Source organism: Sciurus vulgaris, assembly GCF_902686455.1.
Source record: "Sciurus vulgaris genome assembly, chromosome: 4".
NCBI classification, from domain to species: domain Eukaryota; kingdom Metazoa; phylum Chordata; class Mammalia; order Rodentia; family Sciuridae; genus Sciurus; species Sciurus vulgaris.
Window position 1 is genome coordinate 64,631,666 of NC_136464.1, and position 23,887 is coordinate 64,655,552.

General features: G+C 35.0%; 1 protein-coding gene across 1 annotated transcript in view; it reads right to left on the bottom strand.

Annotated features, from left to right (window-relative positions):
- Nucleotides 1-10,445: 10,445 nt before the first annotated feature.
- The window catches only part of LOC306659099 (uncharacterized protein), a 155,235-nt gene continuing 141,793 nt past the window's right edge, over nt 10,446-23,887 (bottom strand). Inside the window, exon 3 of the mRNA XM_079136413.1 lies at nt 10,446-10,806. Within this exon, the coding sequence (XP_078992539.1) occupies nt 10,620-10,806 (187 nt within the window). The 3' untranslated portion in view covers nt 10,446-10,619. The remainder of the gene's footprint in view (nt 10,807-23,887) is intronic.

Consider the following 23,887-nt stretch of genomic DNA (forward strand, 5'->3'; position numbering starts at 1 on the left):
TTAAATGCCAGTTTTTAGAATACAACTACAAAAATGAGAGACCTCCAAGAGGCGAGCACAAACTAGGACCATCTTGAGCCAGTCCTGACATAAAGTCACCCAACTTTGAAATTTTCCCCAAACCCTAGGAGGGTACATCAAGATTGTAACCATCATAAGAACCTGGTTTGCTGAAGTGTCCCACAGCTCTACCCTTATGCTTTAAAGCTTAATCTATGATAAAGCTTTTTCCTACTCACCACGGAAACAAGAATAATTAAGATGATATTTTTATAAAACAAACCGGATTCCATTTAAAGATTTGTATCTTTTATTTTGCAAGTATGTCTTTCTCATACTTTTTATTACTTATCATTTCAAGTATGTAACAGTCATTTTTTAAAAAGTTTTCAATGTCAGTTCACGTTGAAATGCATACAATTACAAAGAACAATAACCCACTAGAACAGGTCTGTAAAAAATTTGGAAGTAGGTAACCAAGGACTGCCATCCAAGTTCAGTGATGTCATCAAAGCCCCCAGCTCTCTTTGCACTCTGCCACACATGGTGCGATGGTGCCTGGCCTCCCTCATGTTAGCAAGACAGCTGCTGTAGTTCTAGGTACCTCGTTTAAATTCCAGGCAGGACGGGCCTTCCATCCATAATGTTTAGTGGTTGTCTTTTTGTTTTTTAATTTGACAACAGAAGTCCTCCATGGTTGATATTCCTTTATATTTTACCAGACCGAGAAAAGGTCATATGGCAATCTTTAGCTCAGCCACTGACCAGTGAGCATCACCATAGCTACAGAATTCTTTTTAAAACAAATTCCAAATCATGTCATGCCTCATTCAAACCCTCGATTGGTTTTTTGTGGCACTCAGGGTAAAAGGGAAAGTGCACGAGGCCCTACTCGGATCTCTCCCACTCTGCTTCTCTGTTCCCTGTCTGATCATGTCTACTTCTCTCTCCTTCTCTGTGCCAAATGCCTTGGCCTCTTTTCTGTTCTTAGGACACCACCTGCCTTCTCCTCAATGCTTCTGTACTTGTGGCCTCCTAGTGCCTCATGAGGCCATTGCTAACCATTCTCTAAAACAACGGCTCAATCCATTGCTTCCTGTCTAATCTTGCTTAGTTGTTCTCCACAGCTCACCATCTGGCATAGTCTATTTGCTTTTGCATTTAGTTACTATTTGTCTCTTCCCACCACATTATGGTTGTCCTTTAGTATCCAGCAACTGATTTTGGAACCTCACCCCCATATCAAAATCTGTGGACACTGAATTCCCTCAATAAAATGGTATGGTATTTGCCTATATCATATAGGCATTTTCCTGTATATTTTAAATCATCATTGGATTACTTACAATACCTAATACAACGTAAATAGATGTTATATTCTATTTAGGAAACAATAACAAGGAAAAGTCTGTACCTGCTCAGTAAGACACAATTTTTTTTTTCAAATATTTTTGATCCATTGTTGACAGAATCCAGGGATGTGGAAAACACAGATATAGAAAGCTGGCTGTCTAAGCTTCTTGAGGTCAGGAACTTTGTTTTGATCACTGCTATATCTCTAAGGCTTAAAACTAGTCTGATTCATTGGGTAATCTATTAAAAATTGTTGAATGAATGAACTACATTGACTTCAGGTAAAGTCATACAATTCACTCTTAGGTTTAAAGTAGGTGCCCATCTTTCCTGAGATCTAGGATCTCTCCTCTCTAACTGAAAGAGTCTGACTGTTAACAGGAAGAGGTAGGGAGGAGGAGGTGGAAATGGTTTTTCCACCATGACTTCTTAGCTGTCTGCCTTCCCTGCACTCCCTGAGAGCTTCCGCTTCCCAGGGCTACACTGTGGGCAGCTCCTTCTCCACAGCCCATGCCCCTGCTGTGAAAACTGAGATCCAAACAAATAGAACATTCTCCTACACATTTTCTACATGAATTCCTAAGGAGCAAACCATTAATAAATCCTAATGACTACATCAGGCTTAAAAATATATGAGAAGGCACATGAAAAAGTTAGTAGAATAACTTTAAAATTATTTAAGGAGAATTGCTAGAAGATAAACTTTCACTCTATTTTCTTGCTGATTAGAATGAAGTAATCACCACTTGTAGTTAATTAGATTCAAAGAAACGTTCTCAAGTATGTTTTTGAACTCTCATGAATTATTTTTGGTCTTTAAAGTTTATCTCTCAGCCTCCACTCCTTCTCATTGGTTTGTTACAAATTTGTGTGTGATATTAATCTAAACGTGTGTGTGTGTGTCTGTGTGTGTGTTCAGCAGAACAGTGATGAAACATCTGGATACAGCAGCCTTCCACTTACTCCTGTGCTGCACAATCGAGCAGTAGGTGCACCACAAGGTGGAGAGCAGTCAATGGGGCTATGAGTGAAAGACCAGGGAAAGGACAGATTCCCTGCCTGCAGTGTGCACAGAACATCTGTTCCTTCACATTAGGTGGAATATTGGGCACATCCCAGCGTGACAAAACAAATTCATAGTATGCCCTGTGAAAACAAACCCTTTATCCTTGGCAAGTGGAACATTTTTGAAATCTTACATAGAACTAAATAACCTCTCATCACTGTTTCAACATTAGATTTCACAACAAACCTAAAAATATTTCATACTTGTTTGGTCTTCAAATTAGAAGTAGGAGATGGTTCTCTCCTCCCCTACTCCCTGGCTCATTCCCTGGGTGCACGTATGTATATATGGGTATGTGGTAAACATATATCCCTTAAATCAATGGGAACTGAGGGCCTGAGTGAGCAACATAGGTGACAACAGTGGTGATCAAGACTCCTAGGTTCCTGCTTTTAGGGAACTTATGTTCTGGTGGGAAGTGATAATAAAGGAACCATCATATAATGAACAAATAAACACAACACCTAGATCAAAGTCTCTAAAATTAAATAAGTGGTATATTTGAAGAATAGAAAGGTCAGTAGGCTAAAGCAGAAGGGAAGTGATAATGTTGGTAGGGTAGGCAGGGTCAGAACTTAGTAAGCTAAAGTAAGGAGACTAGATTTTATTCTATTCATTGCCATATAGGATTCATTTTAGGAATATATTTTCATTCTCTTCCCATTTGGTTGTTGATGGGCATTGAGTTGTTTCCAGTGATATATTGAAGGATCTTACATTGAATTGGTGTGTATACCTCTCTAACTCCCTTAGCCCCTAAGGTGTTCTATGTTTGGTCATTAAGAATATATTTATAGAGCTTGACAACACTTTCTCTCCATTTAAAAAGCAATGCATGTTCTTTCTTGAAATTTGAAGGGAAGGGAAAAAAAGTCTATGAAGAAGAACATCATCATCATCAATTAGTGAATCACCCACACATATTAGTTACCTTCCATTTGCCTCTGCAAATCTGCTCTCTACTCAGTGCATATTTTCCCTTCTTTGTGTCCCTGGAACCTGACCTGTACGACTGCATTCACCTGCTCCCTGGCCTTGTGGTCTCCTATTGGATTTGATCAGCGAAAGGCATCTGCAAGAGACTGAAAGGGTGGAGGAGAGAGGGGTTTGGGGATTTATTCTCCTTGTTCACTCCCAGCTGCCTCTCTAGGAGTTGGCAGCATTTCTCTGTAAAAGGCCTCAGCTCCTGTTAGACAGCCATCTCACTGTGGTCACCTTCCCCAGATTCTGACAGTCACTCTCTTTAAACCTTCCCCACATCTTTGTAAGTAGTCCTTTTGGTAAATGCTCCTCAAAGTACCCAGTCTAAGTGTGCTAACCATACCTTCTCAGGAACCTGACTGATAGACCAGAAATAGGATCTTGTATATTTATTTCCAATGTTTCTCATTAAAAAACAAAACAAAACTATAATTTAGATCAGGCTTTTCTTACTTAATTTTACATCATAAACATTCTTAGATATTATTTGAAAATGTTATTTGCATGATAATTCTTATTTTGTTCACGATTTAAAGATTACTGAACACTTAGATTGTTTTCACTTTCCTGCCATTATATAAATAACCATGATGAATATTCTTATCCAGATTATTATTTTTTTAAATGATCTTTCCTTACCCTGAGGTTATTAACCTATTCTCTTATAGTTAGCTTTGAAAATCCTTATTGTTTTGTCACTTTAGACCTACAGTATAACTTGTAGTTAATTTTTCTTATTCACACATACCCAAGCTCTTCCAACACCATTTATTTACATGACCATCCTTTCTCCATTGCTCTGCCAAAGTGCATTTTTGTAAATTTAATGTACATATATATGTACACCTCTTTCTGGGCTTTAATCAGTTCTGCTGGTCTGTGTATTCTTAGGGCAATGTCATTTTATTTTGATTAATATAACTTTGTAGTAAATCTTGAAACTAGTAGAGGAAGTCCTTCTACCTAGCTCTTCCTTTGAAAATTTGTCTTGGTGAATAATAATAATAATTCATTCATTTATTTTTAGGGGTGTATGGGACACTGAGAGGGTTTTTCTGTTCCATTTTAATTTTAATTAAAAAAAACTTATGATGATAGCAAGTTTTGGAGGGGATACAGTTCTGTGAGTTTTAACACAAATATGGATTCATGGAACCACCAGCCAAGTCAGGCTATAGACAATTCTGCCATCCCAAGAACTTTCTTATGCTGTCCCTTTGCAGTTACATTCTCATCCACCCCTGACCGCTGGAATTGATGTGTTCCTTTTTACTAGAGTTTTTTCTTTTTGAAAAAGTCATAAACAGAATCATGACGCATATAACTTTTGAAACTGGCTTCTTTCACTTAACATGCTGTCTTTGTTATCCATCCAAGTGGTTGCATATATCAGTACTTTTGCTCTTTTTATAACTGAGGAGTATTTTGTTGGATGGTTGCACCATAGTTTTATTCACAACTGGTTCCAGGTTTTGGGTATTCTGCTATAAGTATTTGTGTATAATGTTTTCCATGAATGTAGCTTTTCATCTTATTTGGATAAATATCTAGCAGTGGAATTGGTGGATAATAAGTGTATTTTTAACTTCTTAAGAAACTGTTATTGTTTTGTAGAGTGGTTGTACCATACTATACGCCATGCTTGGTTCTATCAGGAATATTGAAGAGTTCCAGAGGCACAGCACCTGATATTTGTCTTTTTAAGCTTTAATCTTAAAGTGGCATCTTAGTGTACTTTTTTGACTGATGATAACAAAGTTCTTTTCATATGCACTTTTACCTTCTTTATATTCTCTTTGGTGAAGTTTCTCTTCAAGTCTTATGCTCATTTTTTCAGTTGGAGAGGTTATTTTTTTATTGTTGAAGTTTAAGAATTTTTTTTATACAGTGGATGCACATCTTTTTTGTAGGATTTTTTTGTTTGTGATTTGAAAATGTGTCATCCACTCTAATTTTTCTTTTCTTTTGCTTAAGTGTATTTTCACAGAGCAACAGTGGTGTTTAATTTTGTAGAAGTATAATTTATGATTTTTTTTCTTTATGGATTATACTTTTAGGGTTAAGTCTATCAGTCTTTGCCTAATCCCAGGTCATGAATGTAAGAAAACCCACGAAAACCATGCCAGACATGGGAAATCACATAAGGGAGATTATTAAGCAAACAGAGTGTCTCCCTGCAGGGTAAGAGAGAAAATGAGAGGACAAGAGAAAGGGCGTGCACAAGAGAGAGTGTGAAAAGCAAGGAGGAGAAAGAAAGTGAGTCAGGGGGAGAGAAACCATGAGAAAAGATGGCAGGGCAGCTATCTTTAAGCAGTTGAATTCCGCTGGGCTAAGAGGGGACCAATAATAGAGAAGGATACTTGCAAGCTGACTGATGAATCAATAGCTAGCTACGATGTTCACAGACTGACAAGTATTTACGAGATGGGGAAATGGCTGCAGCGGAAAGGGCGGGGAGAGCAGCTTTCTGACAAGCTAGGTTGTGATGCAAGGGAAAGGGCGGGGGAGCAGCTTTGTATTACAATGAAGACTTTCACCTAAATTTTATTCTAAAAGTTTTGGAGTATAGCACATTTAAGTGAGATGAGTCAAGTGATCTCTTTTGAATTAATTAATTTTTTTTTTTTTCAGTGCTGGGATTGAAACTGGGGCCTTGTGCATGCGAGGCAGGCACTCTACCAACTCCCCAGCCCCTGAATTAATTTTTGGTTAAAGTCTTTATATTAAATTTTAATGTCCTGTGTGTTTTTGTTTTGTTTTTGCCTATAGATGTGTAATTGCTCCAACCCCTTATGTTGCAAGACTAGCTTTTCACCAATGAATTTCTTTTGCATCTTTGTTTAAAAAATTAATCTATTTTTATCCTCATTGATAAGAGAATACTACGTAAATTCCAATGCTGCCACAAAATAGAGCACTAGGGCATCATTAAAAGTTGAAGAAAATGAGGAGGAAAATGAGTAGAAGAAGGAGGAGAGAGAAGAAGGGAAAAGAAGAAATGTACATACAAAGATATTCACACGCAAGTTACCTGTGAATGAATAAACTAGTTTTCTCTGGGAAAGGGAACTGACTGAGAAATGAGTGAAAAAAAGATTTTCACTGCACAATTTTTACTTGGATTTTGAATCACATACATGTATTACCTAATTGGAAAAATAGATGAATGATTTCAAAACATGACAGTGGCCTCCATTTATAATCACAGGCTAATGGCCTTGCATGACCTTCAATATCTTGCTTTCTTGATTCTCAGAGGTAAGAGGACAATGGACTAAGTCCTCAAGACAGGTGATACATGTTTTAATAGTTGCCTTTTTGTCAAAAGCAGAAATGTATGTTTCCATCCATCCCAGGGAGGTCTCTGATGTTGGTGCTGCTGCCAAAGATGACTGCAAGCATGCTCATGGCATAAACTGTATAAAGTCCCCTGCAGAGAGTGGTTATATCTGTGGTTTAAGGGGGACAATGAAGGGAAGCCCACGTGATAATAAGTCTTACCTTCAAATGCAGCCCAAGTGCATCAATAGCAAATAGCAGAAGCTCAGACAGGCTATGCTGACCAGATTGGAGAAGTCCTCTCTTGGGTTTACAGAGGGAAAATTCTTCACAGAACTTCCCTTAATGGTGTGGAATCCAGAGAAGAAAACCACTTTTGTTGAGGAGAGGTAAATTAAGATGAATTCTTTTATCCCACTAACTACTAAATTGTAGTATGTTCTCTTTTTCCTGTTCTAGGTTTTTCCACTTCACTAACTACATCAAGGTGAATATCCTATTAGCTCAGTTTAACCTAAGAACACTCTGTCTTCCAAAATAATTACTTGGGCTCATCTACAAAAGGTTGAAACTTTCCAATAAAAGAAAATACGAAGGCATATTTTAAATAAACTGTGCACACCCTTTTATAGTTTTCTAAGCTAGATTCCCAGAGAAAGCCCATTAGTCTTCCAAATGAGTTTTCTGATCACTTAAACAAATAGAGCATCCCATTCCTCTCATTACTTGTCATAATCTGTATTTTAATGTATCATATGGTTAATATGTATGACATCACTGTTTTCTTTTATATTCACCATCAAACATTGAAACAAACAGGCCCATAGTAACAGAATAGATCTATATTTTTTCAAATATTTTAAAGCTCATTTTATTCCTTCCATTCTAATTTCTGAAAGAATAAGTGAAGCATAATAAATGCATCTTTCCCTGAGTGTAATTTCTTGAACCTAATGAGAAATGTAGGACACTAAAAATGCTAAGCCTAGAAATTGAAATCATTCAGAGTTTATCCACCAAATATTAGTTTCTCTCTCACATTCAAATGTTGACTTTAATAGACATAAGAATTTCCCATAGCTGCTGATGTGGTTTTAAGAGTAGTTAAAAGAACAGGGCTGGAAAAAAAAAGAATATTCTTTATTTCTATAGAGGAAGATGTTTTCTAGGATGAAATTCAAGAAGTTGTGTATCAAGACAGGTCTATTCTGAGTTAAGATGAACATGAGGACAAATATTAGAATAATATGAGTTTGAAAAAGGAGGAGGTTATTTTATAAGTCTTTTGATGGTATAGCCAAATTCAAAAGTTAAGATGAAGAATAAATCAATATTTCTTAACAAACAATATTTTTTAATAAGTAATACATCTTCTTTTAAAATTTTGCCTTTGAGAACAAGATACCATGGCATGAATGAATAATAATCTGACTCCTATGTCCTTAGCCTCTCACCATGTAATCTATCCCAAGAGAAATACTTTCTCATCCCCTTTAACCTCTCTGGGTACTTTCTGCCCTTCACTTTCTGAGTTTCACTCTATGTATTTTATGGTGGGTACAATGAGGGCTGAGGGATTCGTATTTTCATAATAATTACATAAAAATGCTCCAACAGCTGCATGCAGTGGCACATGCCAACAATCACAACAGCTCAGGAGGCTGAGGCAGGAGGCTTGCAAGTTCACAGCCAGACTCAGCAACTTAGCGAGGCACTAAGCAGCATAGTAAGATCCTATCTCAAAATAAAATTTAAAAAAAAATTAAATGGGCTGGGAATGTGGCTCAGTGGTTAAGCATTCCTGGATTCAATCCCCAGTACCAAAAAAAAAAAATAGATATAGAATATATACATATATTCTAGCATGTGGTTAACTGGGTATGAATAAGTACTTGAAACCTCAAATGCCCAAGCCTCAAAGGAAAGCCAACATAATCTTAGCTTTATAATTCTTTGGTTGTTATCAAGAATATCTCTGAAACAAAATAATTTGGAAAGTACTGATTCAGCTTTAACAACAGAGCCTTCTGGTTAACCCACTGAGAAGAAAATTCTAAGATGCTATCCCTAAAGTAGGAGTTGCTAAGTTTAGGGGAAACTTTTCCAAACATCATGACTTTAATAATTTGTTATTCAGTAGCTGAACTGAAATCTTAGAAAACCAGGTCAGTCATACATTAATTTCCATGATTGATCAAAATGTAAAACTTTGTTTTTAGGTCTTTGTCACATGAATTGAAGATATCTGTATCAAACAGTTGTAACAGATTAACCAGATTTCAAATCTATAAGGAACCTAGGAAAACTTAAAATTCCAAACCTGTCCACCCTGCCACTACTTCCCAAACTGCCCCTGTTTATTCTTAATGAGAAGAAAAAGAGAGACTAGAAAACTTGTTCAAGGCCACCAATAGCCTAGAATTAATCAAATATGCCAAGAATTCACTCAACCCCCTAATTTTTCTCATGGTTTTCTCACTTCCTAAAACTCAGTTGTCTTCTTACTCACTCCTGGAAGGTTTTGTGAAAACATTTACTCACCCCTAGACTTATTTAGATGCTCCTCTTTTGCCTTTCTTTTGCAAAACAATGACACACATTACAAATGGAATTTATCTGCTGTGCTATGAGCACTGATTTCTCTTCATCTCATCATTAAACTGGAAGAACAGGTAAAGTGGGTCTTATTTTCTGTGTCCTCAGCATCTACATGATACTCAAAATCTATGAGGAGTTTAATAACTGATGTCTTTAAAAGATTTAGTCAACGAAACTTTCAAGATTCTCCTTTTTCTATGGAACCAACCTAGGTGCTCTTCAACAGATGAACTGAATAAAGCAAATGTTATATATATACATAATGGAAAATTACTCAGTAAGAAAAAAAGAATGACTTCATGACTTTTGCTCATAAATGGATAGATCTGGAGACTCATGCCAAGTGAAATAAGTCAATCTTAAAAAATCAAAAGTTGAATATTCTTTCTGATATGTGGATGTTAACACACAAAAAGGGGAGGAGAGGGAAGAATAGAAATTCATTGGATTAGACATAGGGTAATAAAGGGAAGGAAGGGGAAATGGGAACAGTAAAGACAGTAGAATGAATTGGACAGAACTTTTCTATGTTCATATATGAATATACCACCAGAGAAAATCCACATCATGTACAACCACAAGAATGGGATCCTAATTAGAACAAGTTATACTCCATATATGTATAATATGTCAAAAAATACTCTGTCATTTATACCTAAAAAGAACAAATTTTTAAAAAGATTTTGATTTTTTTCCCTGTATATCCTATGCTTAGGCCACATCGATATTTTTTATTATTGCATTAAAATCTGGGTTTTGTTTACTTACTTGTTTTGTTTGTCTACAGAGCATCTGCCTGCATTTTCCAATTAATGACGTTGGGAAGTCTCTCTACTCTGTGTTTTGGGTATGTGGACCCCCATTTCTAGCTCTGGTAGTAGGCAGGAGACCTCATCGTTATGCTTTGTGCCCTCCAGAGAGAAGGGAAGGGTGCAGAGATCAAGTCGGATGACTCTGACCAAATCCTAGTACTGATCTAACAAGTCTTTCAGATGAAATTCTTGTTAGACTAAAACTTATATCAATAATATGATGCCACTTGGGCATCACTTATATCAATAATATGAACCTGCTTGGGGCCACTACCTGGCGCCCAATAATGAAGCCAATGCTGAGGAATACAGAATTGATAGAAAGAGAAAAATATTAGCTAGTATACCTTAATCTTCTGAACCTAACAGTACTTCAAATCAGCAATAAAATCAGAGTGATTTTGGCTACAAATAATACAACTTTACATTAAAAACAAGTATTTATTTTCCTCATTATAACAAGGAATACAGGGGAAGTTTGTTCTAGCACTAATTAAGTAGAACAAATCAATGCTCTTGACCCATACCTCTTATCCAAACACTGTCCAAAAGAGTGGAAAGAAAAGTGCATTCTCCTCAGTCTTTTCTACTGCCTCCCAACTTGACTTCGATGTCTCATTGGCCAGAACTGGACCATGTGCCAAACGCTTACTGCAAGGAGGCCAGGTAGGTGAAGATCTGTCATTTTCTTCCTCCACAGTGAGAGGAAGGCTTTTCCTGGAAGGAAATAAGTGGTAGTACAAGAGTTGAACCATTAGTAGGGTCTCCCACACTGGTTTCCTATGGATTCCTTAGGTACGTGAAGAAAAATAGTTCACTTACGCAACCACTTTGAGTCGAATTTCTAGCCCTTGTAGCCAATCATGTATAACACAATGTTCTACTTTTAAGATACTTTTGTTAAAAATTTTAAAATATTTTAAGCAAATTTTTATATGTGAGTATACTATTATTAAAGAATAAATAATTAGGAAATTAATCTGTTTTTAGAATAAGCGTTTGATTTTTCTGTAGGCTGACCCAAATATTCATGCATATTAAGTGGCATCCTTAATGTATTTTCCAAGAGAATACCTGAGCCATTACCTCAAAAACAGGGCTTTGGTACAATTTCAAAATAATATCAGTGAATATTTTGTAGGGTTCTTCATCTTTATCTTGTTTTCAATCTTTGTGATAAAAATATTTTTAGAGTTCAAGGTTAATAAACTGTTACCCACTACACATTCTCCAAATATACATCATTCCATTGCTCACTTTCTTCTCATTTAAAGATTTTTTTTTTTGTTTTTTTTTGTACTGGTGATTAAACCCAGAGGCACTTTACCACTGAGCTACATCCCCAGACATTTTTATATTTTATTTTGAGACAGAGTCTCACTAAGCTGCTTAGAACCTCACTAAACTGCTGAAACTGATGTTGAAGTTGCAATTCTCCTGCCTCAACCTCCCTAGTCGCTTGGATTACAGGCGTGTGCCACCCACACCCAGCTTAAAGGTAGTTTTTAAAGGGAGACATAGAACACAAAGACATAAAAACTGTATTCAATTGACTAGCAGAATGGGGACTCAGAAGTTTTCTTCTTAAAAACAAACAAACAAACAACTAGGTTACTGCCAGTAAAAACTATAGTGCATTTTAGTGACTAACTTCTAAAGACTTGAACCATTTGCAAGTTAGATAATCTTTCCATTTTCTTCTAGATGATGTTGCTTTATTTTTTTCAAAAGCCAGAACAGATGGCTTTTTTTTTTCAAACTTAATTATAGTTGCACATATAAGAAGCAGACTTATTGCCATTAGTGTGAATTTGCTCAAAATTTTGTAGATAATTTTATAAATACTAAATTTTTCCTCTACTGTCTTAATAGGTTCAGAAAATATATATCAATGGGGCAGCAGGACTAATCTGAAATGAGTGGTGTACAAAATAAGTCCCATACCCCAAGCACAATTTTATTGAGAATATCAAAATTCCTGAGTGTAATCATACTTTAGTGAATAAAAATATAATCTGATTATGAAATGAATGCAAATGCTAATTCTTATTGCACTTCTGAGCTCTCCCTAGTCATTCAAATAATTTAACCCATTTGAAATATTTCAAATCATTTGTTTAGCAATCAGTGTTAAAATATGAAGATCAAAATATTTAAACAAACTGGAAATTTGGGGGAACATTAAAACTCGGGTTTTTTTATCTTGGCACCATTGACCATTTGGGCCAAATAATTCTTTGTTGAAGGGCTTGTCCTGTGTATTATAGGATGACTGGCAACTTCCTCCCTCAGACTCCCATTACCAAATGCCACAAGCACCTCCCTCCACTGTGACAACCAAAAATGTCTCTAGGCAGAAATTGCCCCCAATGGAGAATCATTACTACGATTCAGGTGTCAATCTACAAGAAATGCAGAGGACAAAAAAATTCAAGATACAATCAACAAAATCCAGACGGTGAGAAATTCTACAGAATTTCTGCTGTTTCTACAACTACATCAACCCACTGCAGTATATGGAATATATTTTGACCCTGAGTCAAAGAAAGTTTAAAATTATACAACAGTAAGAGAACTATGAACTCACTGGCAGGATGGTTGATGATAGGAATTATTGGAAACATAGGATTATGGTTATGTTCCCTAAGAGATTTTATCTTTAGAGATCCCATTGCAATACTTCAGAAGAAATGAAATGTCATTTGGGATTTACTTCAAATTGACCATGGCTAAGGCTGGGAGGAGGGAAGCAACTTAGATAAAACAAGATTGACTATAAATTGATAGTGCTGAAATCAAATGATAGGTTTATGGAATTTTATTGAATTATTCTCTTTACTCTGGGTTGTGTTTAATATTTACATACATAATAAAGCAAGTAAAATATTTATGTCTTTTTTGATAGTTTTAGGCTCATGTGCTATCCTTATATTAATGGCTTAATTTTTTTAAAGAGTGATTTAAGTTATTAATTACTAAATTAATTGCCCAGAGAAAAACACAATGCAGCTGCTTTAATCTAAACTGACAGACGCTATTAATCAATTTACAAAAGTATTGCTAAACCTTTCTCTTTTATTAGGCAGACAGAACAAAATGTGGTATAGTATTCAGTGCAGTAGTTTTTAAATAGTGTTCACCACCAACCCTGAACTACCACAAATATTTTCAAATATTTTCCAGTTATTTTTAACTTGTCATTTAAAAACCCAACCTGGAGAACTATTTACCCATCATTTCCATGTCTGTACATTAACTCAATCTTCTTAGGATCAAGGAGGGAAGTTACATCTGCCATCATTGTTTAATTGAATACAGAACATTCTGAGATTGAAAAGGGATTGATTGAAAAGTGCTACAATTTTCACACCCAGTTTGCGTAAATCAGAATTTTCTCAACATTTTATATCCTTTCAAAGATGTGTGTTTAAAGGACTTTATGATAGCGATTTGTAACTATAATATCCAAATATTAATTTTTTATTTATTGTTGTCTTTAGTCAATATAATTTTTGTGGTATGAACATTGGTATCTCTCCAAATTTTGTATGATGAAAACTAATATCCAATGTGATAGTACTAAGAGCTGGAGCCTTTGGGGAGGTGATTATTATGAGGGTGCCTCATAACACAAATAGTTTTATGGGCCCTTGCAAAAGAAGTTAAAGAGTTCTTTGCTGCTTCTACCATATGAGGACACAGAAAATGTTACCACCTATGAGAAGACTCTTAGCACTGGATACTAAATCTACCAGCACCATGAGCACAGGCTTCCCAGCCTCCAAAGCTATGAGAGATATATTTGTGTTGTTCCTAAATCACCCATCTAAAATATTTTGATACAGCAGACTGAACAGACTAAGTCTGAAATGGACTCCAAGAATTGGGGTGTTACTATAACAAATACTTAAAAATATGAAAGTGGCCTTGGAATCTGGTAATAAGTCGAGGCTGAAAGAATTTGGATGTACATGCTGGGAAAAGCCTGGACATCCAGAAATGGGCAATCCTGGAGAGGGCTCAGCTGAAGAGGAAGGTTGTACAGAAAGCCTCAATGTTCTTAGTAGATTACATAAGTGGGTTCAACCAGAATACTGGTAAAAATATGGACAGTAAAAGATATTCTGATGAGGTTTCAGATAGAATTGAGGAATATATTATTGGAAACTGGAGGAAAGGCCAAGCTTGTTATAAAATGGCAAAGAACTTGGCCAAATCAAGTCTATGTCTTAGTGTTCTGTGGAAGGCAGATCTTGCCAATAATGATCATGGATATTTGGTAAAAGACATCTAGTCTATTCTGTTCTATTTTCATCAAAATGGTAGTTCAGTGAGCTCTAGAAACAAAGAGATCTGGTTTAAGTGCTAGCCAGGTTGGTTACTTTAAGCTCTGTCAATCAAGAAAAAATTTTAAACTTCTGATTCTTTATAGTTTCTTTTACTATATCTACCTGCATCAGGATTGTGAGGATTAAATGAGATAGAACATACAAAGCTTTAAGCACCATAACTGCAAAATAAAAATACCAAGTAAATTTAAGTTGCTTCTGCTGCTTTTTTATTACATGCCTAGTCTCTAATTCATACTTCACATCATAGGACTACTAAAGAGATTATGTTATCATCTAAGCAAAGAGAGTTCGATTCTATTTTTAAATGGAGAAAATTGTTAAAAGGGGAAGAAAACACTAGAAAGATGGTCTGCTTTTATCTTATTTGTACTAAGACCCATGAAAATAATTTAAGAATAGGTGCATAAGCCATGAAATCAAAAGTATCAGGAAAGAAGTTACTACTTTTCAGTAATATAGGCAAAAAAGGAATTGACCCCAATTAAATTAAATGATAAACTTTACATTAAGAATAATTGGTTGGTAGAATATTCAAAAAACAATTGTGTTTTCAGGGTAATGATTCTTCTTATCTTTGTTCTGCAGTTATTTTTACTTTTTTTTCCATCTTAACATTCATTTGTAAGTTAGCAATTGCTAAATGAAGTGGTAAATTCTACAAATGCAAAGAAGAAATGGCCCTTCTCAAATATAGTAACCATGGAAGAAGTTTAACCCCTTGCCTTGAACCCAGCATCTCTTCAACACAGCTAAGATTCAAAGGTTTAATTCTCACTCAAATCTGTATTCTTTACCATAGTTTGCAGATAATACGACTCTTACTAATATCATATCCTGTGCTAAAGAAAGATAAAGGAGTTTGATTATTAATCTTTTAGATTCTAGCCTAAATTAATAGAAGATTTGTATGCCAGACACTGAGTCACAAAATTCAAATCAGGAACCAAACTAAATAAAAATTTTTAAAAATTAATGGTCCCCTTTTTACACTTTAAGCTAACCATCTTGAAAATGAGCTTCTCCTAACCATGAGAGAGATGTTGATACTATGAGGTCAAGTATGAATAATTTTAGAATAAATTGAATTTTTCTAAAATGTATTAGAAGTAGAACTAATACAATTACTGCAGCATTATCATATTAGTATACAATAATTAAACTGAAAATGAGCATATCAAATTTAAGGGATGAAAACATGATTTATAATATCCATAAAGATTAATAACTTGCAAAAGAAAAACTAATTTCTTTAAATAGTTCCAGTTTATTAAAAAATAGAAGTGTGAAATGACTAGGACTTATTTCATATTGACCTATTTTAGAAAAAAAAGCAAGTTGATTATTAGGAAAATAAATGAGAGCCGAGAGAAATAATCTATCCTAATTGATCACTAATTAATTTTGACTGGTTATTCTTGCTAAACATTTGTATGAAATTATTAATATTAAGGTACTTCAATAATTTAGCCATGTATATGACATATGTTATTTTAATGATACATGAAAGACATCTTGTTAACATTCTGGAATGAATAACTTTATTCATACAAGCATAAATATGAGGATCATAATAGCTTTCAGATTTGTCATCTCATTTTTTAAATTGATTACTATGGCATTGGACATTTTACCTAGTGTTGTGTGACCTCTTGGTATTAATCTTGTTAATTTGAGGTTTGTAATGCAGTTAGAGAAATAAATAGTAAAGACAGAAAATTATTTAGCTCAAAATGGAGAATCTTACAAAGTTTATTGGAGTATTGAGTTCAAGGGTGAGGGTATCAAGGCTTTATTTTGTACTCTTTCTCCGAAAAATTAAAGTTCTCAAAACTCAGCAGATGAAATTTGGCTTGCTTCTTCTCCTAACAGGAACATTTCTCCAATAAAAGCCGAAAATGAATTCAGCAACTCTGAGGCTGACTCTTGGCTTTAGAGAGATAGATGTGACTATTGTCCAAGAGCTCTGTCTTAAAAGTGAGATTTTGCTTTATTTTTAGAGAGAAAATTGCTGCTAGTGTAAGGAAGGGAAAAAATGACTTTCTCAGTGGACAAATGAATATATTTGTTCTGTGACGGGCACAGCTGTACCATCCTTTGGTCATGGTGTCACTAAGGAAGCATTTTCTTTAAAAGACATTGCAACTGTCATGACCACCAAGCTCCAGCTTGATTAATGAATCTCATATAAACTGTGACAATCGGGTATGGGAGGCAGAAAAACAAGCAGTATAGCAGGATGTTCAGCACTGGACATCTTTTCTTTCTCACTCTTTTCTTTCCATTTAACTGTCTATGCCTCCAACAACACTTATAATTTTTAGGCTCACAGTTGGAAAGATAAACTGTAGCAAAAGCCTTTCACATACTTCTGTTGTAGCAGAGATGAACCTAAGGAGATGGTGCTTAGGGGTAATAATGTACCTGGGTAAAGGCTTTGCCAACAGTGAAAGTAGTAATTTTTAAATGATGGGAAAATATTGTACTAGCCCACCATTAACAACCAATTCATATTTTTTAGTAAATGTTGTCATCAAAAAGGCCAGATCTATCATAAATACTATGCAGCACTTAAAGGAAAAAAAGAGCTAGAAAAATCCTGAGGTAGACCAAACTTCATGACATATTATGAGAAAAGAATATTTAAAAAATGAATAAGGTATGTTTATATCCACACACATAATAGACTCACGCTTTTACATATATAAATGTATACATTGTTCACCTTAATTTTATACAGTGCATCTCCAATATATACACATGTGCATGTGTGTGTGTGTGTGTGTGTGTGTGTGTGTGTTTGTGTGTGTGTGAATTTAAATGTGGTATAAAGCTTTCAAAAACCAAATGTACTTTTTTTCTTTTAAAAAGTAAAACAGAAGATAATTTAAGTGTATCTCTTGACATCAAGATATGTCATTGTCCATTTTGTTTGTTTTATCTAATGCTAGTAAAGCTAAAGGGTAGGCATTTATAGACTACTTATCAGTTCTATGATCAGTAAAATTACCATAGCCCATAGATATGAAGAATTTTTTATATGAGCATCACAATTCTTGCTGCTTTTAAAGGATAATTTTTTGTGAAGTGTTCTCAAGTTGTTTATCAGATTATTATAAAAGGATAGCTGATACTTGGGGAAAAATAATAGTTTCACATGGCTACTTTGTTCATTATATATGTTATCTTACACAGTACATCTAAAGGCACATCACTGATTATTCAATAATAAATTCTAAGTTGCTCTAAGTTGCTAATACAAATCTCCACATTTTACCTAAATGGGGAAGCGTCTATGTATTTGCCAGTAAATGAAAGTTGATACTTTAAAAAAAAAAAAAAAAAAAAAAAAGACCACACCAGAAAACCATTCTGTGAAATGTTCTTTTACCAGACACTGGAATTGTACCCCAAGATGCCATCTGGTGTTAATACGAAGACGTAATACATGAAAGCAAGCAGTTTAACATTTTATTTAAGGTCTTTAGGAAGAGATTACCAACATGTCCTAGTAGTATGTTAGAAGTACTTAATGAGGGGTAAATGCTTTTGTTATTTTTAGAATATTTTATTACAACATATCTCAATTTTCTAGAAAATTGTGTGATCGAACTAGATACTCTCTAAGCCTGTTCTAATTTCTAAAATTCTATGATTGAATCTTCTTTGTTCTGAGAGTGCAGACATACAGTTTTTTCCAAGAGTTCCAAAAATTCTGACCCAATTAAGCCATAAAAAATGACACCAACCCAGATCTTTGCTAAAATTGTTATACAATAGATTTTTCTCTGTAACTTAGAAAAACATAGCATAATATCCACCTGTATACTTGATGGTAATTACTAAACTATTCTCATATTCAAAATACATAGGCAAGATCTTAAATTTATTTAATGAATATGGTTATACAGTTTTAAAATAATTTTCTAGTACAATCTAAATTAACAATTTTTCCTAAAAAAATTTTAGGAGGAAAGATTTTGTCTCAATAATAAAAGATTATAAACATGCTTAGTTTCTCCTTTTGATAAATTAAGAAATATTTAAAAATCAGGAGAATCCAAGATGGTGGACTCGGGGAAGGCTGAGTTCCTTGTCACTCCAAACTCGGGATTCAAGCAGAGTAAAATCTGTTTCTCTGTAAGGGTGTCTTTGTTGCTCATCAATCCCCTGTTGTTTACCTCATTTGTCCACTGTGATCACCCACCATCTGCCAGCATATTGCCAACTTTTTGAGTGCAGATCACTCACTGACTGCCGCCTATCATCTACCATTTGCTCATTTACCTGCCCCTTGCCTGCCCATCTTCTGCCTTTCACCTACCCATCACCCACCACCTGAGATCCACCTGCCAATTGTCCACCATTAGCCTGCAGACCATCAGCAGATCCCCTGCTGCCCACTGTTGCATGGAAGTCCATTGTCACAAGTACTGCAGGTTTCTTTATACGTGGCTGCCGCCATTTTGGGATAATAGTCAGGACCTGCAAGTTTGCTGTATGGCCGCTACCATCTTGGGGCAGTCTGGGGACTCAGGCAAGGGTCTGGAGATACATTGGAGTACCTGCAGGTCTGGTTGCATCTAAGGTCTTTCTGCTTGGTGTGGTAGTGGCTGCTGCCATCTGGCTGCCTTTTTGCAGGGTCACTCCTTTGTGTGAGCGCATGCCTGGTTGTCTCTCTGCAAGTTGAAAGGGTGTTGAGATCTTGTGACTGCATCATGACAGGTTCTGGGAAAGCTGAAGCCGAGGTCCATCAGATTACAGCTGGGTTTGTGTGGGCCAGTCTGGGTCTAGCAAGCCTGTGGAAAGCCAGAGACTAGAGGCAGTACATTGGGGGGAGAGCACAGGTTGAAGAAAATGGACAAAACTGGGCTTTCTCCAGCTCAGTTTGTCCTGAGGTGTGCAGGGACGGAAGGGGCCAGCTACAATGGGTGGGAAGATGGTAAGAGGATGTAAGGGCATCACTTGCTGTTGGCTCACCTACCCCACCAGACTGGTACCCACTGGACTGGAGCTAATATCAAACTTCAGACAACCTCACCTATCGGTGAAGAAGGGAAACTGAGAATATTTTTGAAAGCCAATGGAAGCAATCATTCAATTTTCCATTGAGACTTTCATCCTTTATTTTTTTTCTGCCCTCTGTCTCACACCACCACCATCTTTGAATCCAAATATTTTTTATGCATCAATTTATTTAGGAATGGATGTCTGAATAATATGACAGTTTTGTTGTGTATTCCTGTAATTTTACTTTAAAAAAAAAAACTGTATTTTTTTCTTTCACCTATGTCTCTCCGTAGATTCTCTTTCTCACTCCTCTCATACTAACAGCCATCCTCTATTAATTCCTCCCTCACTCTTACTATACATTTTTACCTCTATCTTCTCTCCCTCATAAACGTCACATCTTACATTACTTCTGTTCCCTCATTATCCATCATTTGAAATGATAAACTCTTTCAGCAAACTTACTGTTTATTAACAATAATTGAACACTTCACTTTTGTCTATTGTGACAAACCTGTTAACTCCTTAATAGGACCCATTTGGTTTAAGGTGGTATAACGTTTGCATTGGGTGCTGTTAATATTGATCTTCCCCTTAAAGCTGAGGTACTGGAAGCCTTCAGGGACACTAAAAGACTACAGGGTAGAATCTGTACTGCCTTAGCTCCATAACCCTTGATGAGAAAACAAACAACATGAAAAAATAAGGAACAAAATGCCTCAAACAAACCATGATGTTCCAACAATAGAGCCCATAGACAACACAGTAGAAGAAATGTCAGAGATGGAATTTAGAAAATACATAGATAGATTGATCTTCAAAATAAAGGATGGTATTGGAGAGAAAATACAGGAAGTGAAAGATCATTTCAATAAAGAGGCAGAGATTATAAAAAGGAAACAAGTAGAAATGGAGGAAACAATAAGCCAAATTAAAAATTCAGTGAACAGTATCACCAAAAAACTAGACAACTTGGAAGACAGAACTTCAGATGATGAAGACAAAATATATGCTCTTGAAAATAAAGTTGACAGAGAAGATGATAAGAAATCATGAACAGAACTTCCAAGAAATTTAGGACAACATGAAAAAAACCAAATATGAGATTTATTGGAAAAGATGAAGGCATGGAAATACAAATGAAAGGAATGAACAACCTTTTCAATGATGTCACATCAGAAAACTTCCCAAATCTTAAGAATAAAATGGAAAATCAAGTACAAGAGACTTACTGGACTCCTAAGGTACAAAATTATAGCAGACCAATACAAAGGCACATTATTATGAAATGACTGACATACAGAATAAGGATAGAATTTTAAAGGCTGTGACAGAAAAATAACAAATTACATATAGGGGGAAGCCAATTTGGATCTCAGCTCATTTCTCAATCTAGACCCTCAACACCAGGAGGTCCTGGAATAACACATATCAAGCTCTGAAAGAAAACTGATGCCAACCAAGAATTTTATATTTAACAAAATTATATTTATATAATTTTATATTCAACAAGATTTGAAGTTGAAATAAAAGTTTCCATGATAAACAAAAGGTAAAAGAATTCACAACTAGAAAGCCTGCATTACAGAAAATCCTCAGCAAAATATTTAATGAAGAGGAAATGAAAAAAACAATAAAAACCAACAAAGGGAGGAACAACACTAAAGGAAATGTCAATCAAAAGAGAAACAACAACAACAACAATAAAACCAAAATGACTGTGAACACAAATCATATCTCAATAATAACCCTGAATGTTAATGGCCTAAACTCATCAATCCAAAGACATAGGCTAGCAGATTGGATTAAAAAAAAGACCCAACAATATGCTGTCTTCAAGAGACTCACCTCCTAAGAAAAGACATGCTCAGACTGAAGGTGAAAGGTTGGGAAAAACATATCACTCACATAAACAAGCAGGGATTTCCATTCTCATATGAGACAAAGTGGACTTCAAACCAAAGTTAGTCAAAAAGTTTAAAGAAGGACATTGAATACTGCTTAAGGGAATCACACATCAACAAAACATAACAATTGTAAATATATATGCCCCAAACAATGGAGCATCTAGATACATCAAACAAACTCTTCTCAATTTCAAGAATCAAATAGACCACAACACAATAATGCTGGGTGACTTTAACAAACCTCTCTCGCCACTGGATAGATCTTTCAAACAAAAACTAGACAAAGAAACTATATAATTAAATGATACATTCAATGATTTAGACTTAACAGGCATATATAGAGTATTCCAACCAACCAACAATGAGTGAATATATTTTCTTCTCAGCAGCACATGGATCCTTCTCCAAAACAGACCATGTTATGCCACAAAGCAACTCTTAGCAAATACAAAAAATAGAAATTTTACCCTGCATTCTATTAGGTCAAAATGTAATGAAACTAGAAATCAACAATAAAATAAATAATAGAAGCTACTCCAACAACTGGAGACTAAATAGCATGCTATGGAAGGATGAATGGATAAAAGAAGAAGGAAGAAATAAAAAAATACATAGAGGTAAATGAGAACACTGATACAACATATCAAAATCTCTGGGACACTAGGAAGGCAGTGCTAAGAGGAAAATTCATTGCATTGAGCTCATACATTAAAAGAATAAAAAGTCAACAAATAAATGATCTAACATTCTATCTCAAAGCCCTAGAAAAAGAAGAACAAATCAATACCAAAAGTAGTAGAAGACAGGAAATAATTAAAATCAGAGCTGAAATCAATGAAATTGAAACAAAAGAAAACAATTCAAAAAATTGACAATACAAATAGTTGGTTCTTTGAGAAAATAAATAAAATTGATAAACCCTTAGGCACACTAACAAAGAGAAAGAGAGAGAAAACTCAAATTACTAAAATCCATAATGAAAAAGGAAACATCACAACGGATACTAGTGAAATACAGAAGGTAATTAGAAACTATTTTGAAAATTTGTAATCAAATAAAATAGAAAAACTTGAAGACATACAAATTTCTAGAGACATATGATTTACCCAAACTGATGCAGGAGGACATACATAATTTAAACAGATCAATTTCAAGCAATGAAATAGAAGACACCATCAAAAGCCTATCAACCAAGAAAAGCCCAGGACTAGATGGATTCTCAATCAAGTTCTACAAGAACTAATACTAATATGCCTCAAATTATTACATAAAATAACAAAGGAGGGAACACTCTCAAACACATTCTATGAGACTAGTATCACCGTTATACCAAAACCGAGAAAAACACATCAAGGAAAGAAAACTTCAGACCAACATCCCTCATGAAGATAGAGGCAAAAATTCTCAATAAAATTCTGGCAGATTTCATACAAAAATATATTAAAAAGATAGTGTACCACAAAGAAGTGGGGTTCATCCCTGGAATGCAAGGTTGGTTCAACATATGGAAATCAATAAACCTAATACATCACATCAATAGACTTAAAGACAAGAATCATATGATTATTTCAATAGGCACAGAGAAAGCATTTGACAAAATACAGCACCTCTTCATGTTCAAAATTATAGAAAAACTAGGGATAGTAGGACAATACCTCAATATTGTAAAGGCTACCTATGCTAAGCCCATGGCCAACATCATTCTAAATGGAGAAAAACTGAAAACATTCCCTCTAAAAACTGGAACTAAACAGGGATGCCCTCTTTCACCACTTCTATTACATCATCCTTGAAACCCTATCCAGAGCAATCAGACAGATGAAGGAAATTAAAGGGATACAAATAGGAAAAGAAGAGCTCAATTTATCACTATTTGCTGATGTCATGATTCTATATTGAGAAGCTGCAAAAAAATTCCATCAGAAAACTTCTAGAACTAATAAATGAATTCAGCAAAGTAGCAGGATATAAAATCAACACTCATAAATCTAATGCATTTCTAATCATAAGTGATGAATCATCTAAAAGAGAAATTAGGAAAATTACCCCATTCACCATAGCCTTGACAAAAATAAAATACTTGGGAATCAACCTACCAAAAGAAGTGAAAGACCTCTACAATGAAAACTACAGAACACTAAAGAAAGAAATTAAAGAAGACCCTAGGAGATGGAAAAAATGTATAGACAGAATTAATATTGTCAAAATGGCCATACTATCAAAAGCACTATACACATTCAACACAATTCCAATTAAAATCCCAAATGACATACCTCATGGAAATAGAGAAAGCAATCATGAAATTCATCTGGAAGAATAAGAGACCCAGAATAACTAAAGCAATCCTTAGCAAGAAGAGTGAAGTAGGAGGCATCACAATACCAGACCTTAAACTATATTACAGAGCAATAGTAACAAAAACAGCATGGTATTAGAACCAAAATAGACAGGTAGACCAATGGTACAAAATAGAAGACTTAGAGAGAAACCCACATAAATACAGTTATTTCACACTAGACAAAGGTGTCAAAA